This window comes from Theobroma cacao, chromosome 4 (assembly GCF_053813885.1).
Source record: "Theobroma cacao isolate CCN51 chromosome 4, ASM5381388v1, whole genome shotgun sequence".
Taxonomy (NCBI): domain Eukaryota; kingdom Viridiplantae; phylum Streptophyta; class Magnoliopsida; order Malvales; family Malvaceae; genus Theobroma; species Theobroma cacao.
This window is the reverse complement of record NC_142642.1, coordinates 25,936,343-25,945,737: the sequence shown is the minus strand read 5'-3', so window position 1 is coordinate 25,945,737 and position 9,395 is coordinate 25,936,343. Positions and strand designations below refer to the sequence as shown.

Sequence of the window (9,395 nt, the reverse complement as noted above, 5' to 3'; positions counted from 1 at the left end):
CACATGAAATAATATATATCTAAAAGACAACTAATCAATTTTTCTTTGTCTTTGTTGATATGACAGGGAATTTAAGATTTTGTACATTAAAGTAATGCTTAATGACCAAAGATGTTAATTATACTTTTTATCTTTTATGCTCATTTCTTTATTTGCTGAATCACGAGACTTGTATTCCAATGAGCTTTAGGAAAGGCACTCCTTGCATATCCCCTTTGACTTTGCTTGTAAGAGGAATAAGGTTCCACATTCGTCTTATTTTTCCTCCTAATTTCAATTTCATTTGAATTAAATGGCATATTAAATAGTGGCACTAATTTGTCAACGACGACTCCACTTTTTACTGTTTAACTTCTAAAGTATTTAATAAAAAATTAAACATAAACTTTACAATCTATATATATGTTTGGTAATGCCTAAATAGTGCCCCTTTATTGTTTGACTAAAACTTTTTAAATTATAAATTTAAGTCTCATTATATATGGTTTTGATTTAATTTAATTTAATTTTAGGTTGATTTTATTTGTCTATTAATTTCTTTCGCGGATATATTAGTTTACAAGCAATTCTTTTCAAATGGTTGATCATAGTTTGGACGAGCAACCTCATTATACAAAAGAAGCCAGAAAACCAGCAAAGCCACTAAAAAATAAATAGAGTTTGAGATTCCCATTGCTTAATAGAGCATCCCCATATAATCCTACCCCTTGTTGCAACCTATATTGGCTGACAAGAACAACAAAGAGATTATTAATAACATGATCATCATCAACTGTGGCTCAATTTTTTAGGGAAATGTTGTCGTTTCCATTTAGTCCCCCCAGTTGTTGATTTTCTTATACAAATGAATTCTTATAACCATGCTTATGCTTATGAATTGTAATCTATATATATAAACATTTTAAATGTTTGAAAATAAAAACATATCACATTTATATATTTAATTTAATAACCAACGTTCTTATCATCTACTTCAATAGTTGAGTGTGAATCCTTTACTCCCAAAATCAAATTAAAATCTCCTTTCTCAATAATAAATATACATGTATATAAAACGTAATGCATCGAAAGATTTGATCAATTATAAATGTACGTATATTCAAATCACTTTTATCCAAATAAAAAATAAGAACATAATTTAAAACATATTAAAATGAAATCGAACTGAGTATGACTTTTTAACCATGACGCAATTTTATTTATTTTTTCTATAATAAAAACCGAAGGACATATTCGGTTCCGAATAACAAAATAGAATAAGTACTGCGTTGGACAGTTGGCATCAGCTGTAGCAGTTCTTGTTGTTGAAGAAAACCGGGAGACTAGTGAAAGGGTGTCTCTGTTTTCTGTTGGGCAAGTTCTTCCCATAAGGTAGTCTTAAGAAGAACTACCAAAGCAACTACTTCACTAAAAAAATAAAAAGTCTCCAATTTCCCGCTACCCCGCTTTGAGTTCTATCAGATTTTCTTCTGGTCTTTTTCATGGGGAAGAAACAGCACTTGGATTGGACTTCAAAGTCCATTTCTAGTTCTGGCAGTAATAGGGTCCCTCTTTTGTACAAGGAGGTTTGGTTTCTTTCTTCTTTCTTCTTTCTTCTTTCATCTTATTTGTTTTTGTATTTTATTTTCTGGGATTCTTTTACTCATCGTTCTTCTTCGCTTCTTACATTTTTTCAGTTGCTGTTGTAAAAGGATGTTTGTTTTTCTTTTTGGTTTCTGGGAATCTGTTAAGACACCTGAATTTTGTGTATTAACATGTTGGCTGCAAAAGTTGTTCTTCAAATTTTGTCTTTGTTATTTTATTTATTTTTCATTTTGGGATCTTTCTGTTTTCTGTATGTAGTTCTTGAGTCCGACTCTGATTAGTGTCTTTGTTCTAATAATACTAATAATTGTTCCAATGTTCTGGTGAGTGATTGATTAATGACATCAAATTCTGTAGTTAGTTTAGGCGCTTAATTAAGTGATTATTTGGTTTTCTTTCAGTCTCAGGTTGACAAAATCCTCTTAGATTTTGTTTATCTCTTGTATGTTGAAAACAAAACACCCCTTGATTTAGTTACAAAACGAAAATATTAAGAAAAAAAGCTCAGCAGAAAAATGAATGGCAGTTGAGAGATTTCCACGCAAGCAAGAAGCTAGAAAGTCTCTTACCCAAAATTAATTTGAAAAACATTGGAAGAAGACTATTTAAAATACCTTTTTATTAAGTAATTTAATAGAAGCAATTCACTTTATTTAGTAGAAAAGAAACAACAGATTCAATGGAAACAGTTCACTTTACTTTGTGCAGAAAAGTAAGCAGGCAAATGACCACCAGTCACCTAATGGTACTGTGTCAGACCTTGAGCAAGGCGATGCAGCAGAGGTGATGGCTGTTTATTCTATTTGTCTTACATTTTTATTTCCCAATTAACCTTTTATTTTTGTTGTGAGGGACTCTTGATTTTTGTTTGAAATTTTCAGGTAGCCAATGTCGGATTTTGCAGAGTATTTTCACTGGTTAGTAATGAATTTGTTTCCCACCATCTCTCAGCATGGAACTGTAACATTGATGTGCATTGAAAAACACACATATATATATTATTTTTTATTTTCAGGCAAAGCCAGATGCTGGGAAGATAATTGTTGGCACCATTGCATTATTGATAGCGTCTACATCAAATCTCTTGATTGTATGTTGTTTCTCATTTTAAGCTTACTCCCCTAATTTTTTTTTTTTGTCTTTTTTATCTTCTCCTTCGATCGTAATCTATGATACTTTGAGATTAAAAATGGGTGAAAAGTCAATGTCTGTTAAGAGCAAAGTACCTTTAAGGAGTAGGATTGGCTCATTGATGACTGTTTATGCTAGAAAAATGTTCTTTTTGGGTGCATTTCTATGCTTCTCTTCTGTATCATGGCCATAGCTTCTTGTGCGAATCTCATTCTTTTTTTTTTTTTTTCAAGATGAGCATTTGGTATCCGTCGCCCTTCCATTGGTATTTTTTTTGTCGTCCATCATATCTCTAATTATGCTCTACTAATAAATCCAAATTGGAAGTAAAACTACAAAGTGCAAATTCATCATGATCCATGTAAAATCAACTGTTTTTTCCCTTATAACCACTAGAAGCTCTTATTTCTCAGAACTTCTCGCCCATGAAATCCATAAAAAAAGGGCAATTTCTTTGATGGTAGATAATTCCTTGTCTTCCAGTTTACTTTAGACCTATTGCCTTTTGAAAAGTGAAAGAATTGTAATATTATGCAAGATTATGAGTAGTTCCTTCAGGCATTCTTTTTGTTTTCCTGTTCTGTGCAATATTGTGCAAGCATGAATTCAAACTACAGGCGAATTCTATTCTAGACTCTATTTTCTAGTAAGCTTAAATGAAAATGCTTACATGAGACCTTGCAAGAAATCCAGAGCAGAATGTAAGTTTGAAATAAGTTTCAGTCTTGCCCTTATTCCTTGTTAGAATAATATTAAAATGCTTATATTGCAGCCTAAATATGGTGGAATGATTATAGACATTGTGTCAAGAGATATAAGGACACCTGAACAGCAATCAGATGCTTTGAAAGCCGTCAAGGACACTGTGATATACATTGTGCTGATAGTTGTAGTAGGGTATTCCCTTTCCTTTTTCTTTGTTCATGTCGTTCCAATTGTAATTCTGTTTCTAGTTGTCCCATGTTTAAATTTTTCGAATTTTCACTTTGTGAGACATTTACACGCAGTAGTAACCAAATGGGTTTATCTGATTTTACAATAATTTAGAAAGAAAGCATTTCTTTTTCTTATAGCATTTGCATGTGCTCCTTCATGTCTCAATAGAAACAGATCAAGAGCATTCCCTTATCTTTACATTGTTTTGAGATTTTAAGTGATGTTTGCATATGACCAACTTGTCTGTCGAAACGCTTCAACAAACACAAGCCACAGTCCAGTCATAGTTTATCTTAAGAACAGCATCAATTTATCTGACCTCTTCTTCATGTTTTTTGATTACTATAATTTTGATGTTGATCATATTACCAATTTCCTACTAGAACCTCAATTATTTTGATATTTCTAGAATGTTTGCTCAACTAGTAAGCATCTAGATAGCAGGTAATTCTAGAGGGCTGTCATATCTTGTATCATGTCTAATGATAATTCCATGCACTTGTACAACACTTCACCCAGTCATTAAGGTGCACAAAATACTTTCTAGATACTTTTAGATGTATCTGAAACATATTTTGAACCTCAAGATCTTAAGTTAAGAATGAGTTTTTGAATCAAAATGCAGAAAGAGAATGCCTTATAAGTTGTAGCTCTTTTAAGTTAAGTGGATTGATCCCATAGTACTTTTTTCCCCTTGTCTATTTTAGGTCTTTGTGCACAACACTTCGAGCGTGGTTGTTTTCTTCTGCCAGTGAAAGGGTTGTAGCTCGCCTGAGGAAAGACTTATTCAGTCACCTTATTCAACAGGTCAGGCAAAATAAATCAGAAACTAGTTGTAAGATATGCCAAGTTAATGATTAGTACAGCTAATTTAAAATTCCTGGTTCATGTATGCTTGACTTATGTTTCATCATGCGGCACAGTCTAAGACTGAAGTTTTGATGGTTCAACAGGAAATAGCCTTTTTTGATGTTACTCGAACAGGTGAACTCCTCAGCAGGCTATCTGAGGACACCCAGATCATTAAAAATGCAGCAACAACCAATCTTTCAGAGGCACTCCGGAATCTAACAACTGCCTTTATTGGTGTTGGCTTCATGTTTTCATCATCCTGGAAATTAACACGTATGTGGTTTTGCTTGTTCAAGTATTTTTGATTAATGCCCTTCTATCAAACGAATGTGGCACTAGCAGTAACTTTTATTCCTATTTAGTGCTAGCCTTGGCAGTAGTACCAGTATTTTCTGTTGCTGTACGAAAATTTGGGCGGTATCTTAAAGAACTTTCACACACAACCCAAGCTGCAGCTGCAGTAGCTGCCTCAATTGCTGAGGTTTGTATGAAATGTACTCCTATGTGATTTGCTCTGGGATAGCCCTGCATGGATCATATGCAATTTACAATATGAATCTTTTGACTATATCAACTAAATTTTTTGAATATTCCATATATTTTGAAGCCTACAATATATTGTAGATAGTTAAAATGTTATTATTATTATTATTATAAACAAGAATAAGCCTTTTGCAATTTCACATCCAATTTCATGAGGGAAAGGAAAAATAGATACATTTGAACTCACCCTAAAAAGCAGGAAATACCTTCTCTGTTATATACCCAACTTCTTTTTATGCTTACTTTTTTTTTTTTTTTTTATAATTGGAGGAGGGGGGATTCGAAGCCTGCTTTTTAGGCAGGGGGATCATGCACCAACCAATGAGCCAAATGCTCGGGTTCATTTTTTTTTTCGTTTTATGCTTACTTGTTTGCCAGAAGTTTCACTATTAACGAAGTGGTAGAGATTCACTAATTTGGAATAATCATGTTTGAGCTGATGTCCAAATTAAAAAATAGAAAAACTTTCAGGACATAGTGCATTCCAAAGTAGCCGTATTGTTATATTAGAAGCTAAAATGTACAATTTTCTGAACGAGGTAGACCAAAAAGCTGTTTTATATTAGTCATTCATCGTTCATCCATTTGTACTTAAAAGGTGAAAAGCCGTTGTGAAGCGATGCCTAAACTCCTGCCTTATCTTGTATTGTTGAGAAATTTTGAATGCCATAAACAGGCTGGAAAGCACATTAAGTTCATTTTCCATTATTTAATATCTTATTTTTCATGAGCTACTTTGATGTTTAGGAATCTTTTGGAGCCATTCGAACAGTTAGATCATTTGCTCAGGAAAGTTATGCAATATCGAATTACTCTGAAAAAGTTGACGAGACACTGAATCTTGGACTTAAACAAGCTGTGAGTGTCAGGAGGCTAACCCTCACTCTCTCTCTCTCTCTCTTGCTGTCGCACACATACATGCACATCAATTCAGAAACTAAACTTGCAAAATTTGTACTGTTCTCTTCAACAGAAAGTAGTTGGCCTATTCTTTGGAGGACTAAACGCTGCATCCACGTTGTCTGTTATAATAGTGGTGATTTATGGTGCCTACTTGACAATAATGGGATTTATGACTGCGGGTTCCCTGACATCCTTCATCCTTTATAGTCTCACAGGTATCTCCTCAATGTTCGTAGCTTGCCGTATTTTCAAGTTTTGCCTAGTTTCTGTTCAATCTTTGATCTCAATAAAGACACAGCAACTACCTCAAACTTAGTAGAAATTTAGTGAACTCTGTGTAGAAGTCTTCAAATGTGATAGATCCTTATCCTAGTTATAAAACATAAAAAGTGTCCCTGGTCCAAAAGATGAAAACATATATTGTTGGTCAAAACCTTGGTAAGTGGCTATTCTTGTTTAATGACTTTTATTTTCTGCTACTTTTCCTTCTCATTCTATTTCTGATCGTTAAATTATTTCAACTGATGATTGTTGGTTTGTGATCAATAATATTCTAAGCTTAACCTATTCTGTAGTTTATAAAAGGACTATTTTCACTGTGGAATCTTGTATCTCTCTCTGCCTGCAGTTGGATCTGCAGTTTCCTCTTTATCAGGATTATATACAACTACCATGAAAGCTGCAGGGGCAAGTAGGAGGGTTTTCCAGCTCTTAGATCGTGTCTCAAGCATGCCAAAATCAGGAGACAAGTGCCCAGAGGGGTTAGTCATATTACAATATCCTTGAAATATTCCCTTAATCTTATTCCAGGAGCAAGACAAAGTTTTGTAGCATTGCTGAAATCAAGCATACAACAACCTCATATTCCATCTTTGTCAAGACACTGATTGCTTTAATCCATGATGTTATATTGGCAATGGCAGAAATCCAGATGGAGATGTAGAATTAAATGATGTCTGGTTTGCTTATCCTTCTCGACCAAGTCATATGGTACTTAAGGTAATGGTTTCTATGTTACACATATATGTGAATTTAAACATGTTACCATTTCAAGCTAAAACATATTCTGCTACTAAACTAATCCCTGTTGTGCACCAACAAGAATGTACATTTATAACATGGTGATGGATTTGGTTTAGTGGGTCCGTCCTTTTAGGATTTGCAGTGTGATAAAATTGAAGAAGATCGACATTAAAACATTGGGGAAATGAAAAATAGATCTTTTATATTTAAGTCTTATCCGCCTGCAATTTATTAAGAATTTGCAATTTTACCAGTACATAATTGGCATAGCTCAATCCAAAGGATGGCATTTATTTAACCCTACCTTTTAACAATTGACTATAGAGTGAACATTTGTTTTATGGGAGTTTTATAATTTTTGAACTTCATCATTTAAATCTGATGACAATGTTTTAATTGCAGGGAATAACGTTAAAATTGAAACCTGGTTCAAAAGTTGCGCTTGTTGGACCAAGTGGTGGTGGAAAAGTAACATTATCATCCCTTTCCCTCTTTTTCCCATTTTTCTCCTGGTGTTCAACAGTTGATGTCATTTTCTCCATCCTGTATACCTATACTAATAAATAAAGCTAAATTTCCAATCTGTTGCAGACCACAATAGCAAACTTAATTGAGAGGTTCTACGACCCTCTGAAGGGAAAGATTTTGTTAAATGGGGTTCCTTTAGTGGAAATATCACATGAATTTCTGCACAGAAAGGTAGTCCTCTGTTTTTTTTTTTTTTTAATCTATCAAGTATGTGCATGGCCTTCATAAAAATTCTAGTCAAGTTCATGCAGCATACGGACTACCATGATGTCATTTCGAAAGTTGCATCATCAGGTAAAGGAAAGAAAAGTCATTTTGAAATCTGACCATCTCCAGAAAACATTATTGGAAGAAACTTACCTATTGTTATCCATGAGAGCTTGTGATGTGCAATTTCCACCCTAACTGACTCCTGGACTAATCACGGAGGCACTTTGTTGATTAGGATATTCAGGCCTTTCTCGTAATATGACAGCAATGCATTTGTTTATCAACTTAAATCATATCTTGTCACCAACACTGCAACTTTTGTGATCTTGAACTGGAAACAATGAGTGAAAGCATGACATATTTTAAGCATTTTATCAACCTTTCTAGATGGAAAGGAATTTTGTAAAAATTATATAAAGTGTATCATTTCATCCATTTGGAATCATCTTGTAGATACTACATAAACAAGGTATTGTAAGCTTTCACCTTTCTTTTTCTCCATCTTCTTCCACAATTACATTATCTGGTTTTCACAAAGATTTGGTCATTTGGATGTCCTGAGGTTTCTTAAACACCCTTACTCCCCTTGTCTTTCTGGAATGCAGGTAAGTATAGTCAGCCAGGAACCTGTGCTTTTCAATTGTTCTATAGAGGAGAACATTGCCTATGGTTTCAATGGCAAAGCCAGCAGTGCTGAAATAGAATCAGTAGCTGTGAGTTATGATCATCTTCTAATTTCTTCCCCTTTTACCAACATCAATAAGACATCTTTACAGTTTTCAGTTTTTCTATGCGTGTATGCTGATAAATTAAAATGCTGCAGAAAATGGCTAATGCTCATGATTTCATAGAAAAGTTTCCTGATAAGTATCAAACAGTTGTTGGAGAACGTGGTTTGAGGCTCTCAGGAGGCCAGAAACAAAGAGTAGCAATTGCAAGAGCACTATTAATGAATCCAAAAGTTTTGCTGTTGGATGAAGCCACAAGTGCTCTGGATGCTGAGAGTGAGTACCTTGTTCAGGTGAGACAGAATTTGCATCTCTCTCCTCTCTATTCTGTCTTCTTTTGCTCAGAAAATCTACTGTTGTTTGCCTTGTAAATCACATGTTCAACTGTAATTTTCAAATTTCCTGTAAATTCAAAAGATTTGTATAGATTATTTATCTGTCTATTTAATCATGCCCCTCTTTCAGAATGATACCCTAACTTAGTTTCATGCACTGGATAGGATGCTATGGATTCATTGATGAGGGGTAGGACTGTTCTGGTCATAGCACACAGGCTTTCAACAGTCAAAAGTGCAGACAGTGTGGCCGTTATATCTGATGGTCAAATAGCTGAGAGTGGCACCCATGAAGAGCTTCTCAGCGAGGATGGTATCTACACTGCCCTTGTGAGGAGGCAACTGCAAGGATCAAACACCAAAGTCTAGTTCCAAATGGTCAAACAATGTCCATATATTTTGTCTTGATTATCCTAAAATATTTTTCTGTCTTTTAACATACTTCTCGGCTACTTGTCAAATGTTACAATAGCAAAGGGAAATATCCCGTTTATCAGATAGCATGTTTTAGAGGAAACAGGCAAATAAATCTGAGATGAAGGGAAAAAGAATGTCCACATTCTGCAGAATACATTTTCAACAAAAAGTTGATTTATATAACCATCCTGCTTCCTTGAAACAA

General features: G+C 34.2%; 1 protein-coding gene across 1 annotated transcript; it reads left to right on the top strand.

Moving 5' to 3' along the window:
- The first annotated feature begins 1,250 nt into the window (after positions 1–1,250).
- Positions 1,251–9,395, top strand: LOC18601682 (ABC transporter B family member 27-like). The gene is made up of 17 exons (XM_007032727.3): positions 1,251–1,565; positions 2,293–2,367; positions 2,466–2,501; positions 2,600–2,674; positions 3,488–3,612; positions 4,359–4,458; positions 4,605–4,776; positions 4,866–4,984; positions 5,794–5,904; positions 6,020–6,164; positions 6,578–6,710; positions 6,873–6,948; positions 7,375–7,440; positions 7,564–7,671; positions 8,316–8,423; positions 8,534–8,731; positions 8,939–9,395. Exons 1-17 carry the CDS (start codon positions 1,482–1,484, stop codon positions 9,140–9,142), a joined length of 1,935 nt encoding a protein of 644 aa, XP_007032789.2. The 5' UTR covers positions 1,251–1,481; the 3' UTR covers positions 9,143–9,395.

Coding starts and splice junctions, on each gene's coding strand:
- LOC18601682 (XM_007032727.3), top strand. CDS start 1,482: ATGGGGAAGAAACAGCACTTGGATTGGACTTCAAAGTCCATTTCTAGT. Junction 5,905..6,019: donor ATCTTGGACTTAAACAAGCT/GTGAGTGTCAGG, acceptor TCTCTTCAACAG/AAAGTAGTTGGCCTATTCTT. Junction 8,732..8,938: donor AGAGTGAGTACCTTGTTCAG/GTGAGACAGAAT, acceptor TGCACTGGATAG/GATGCTATGGATTCATTGAT.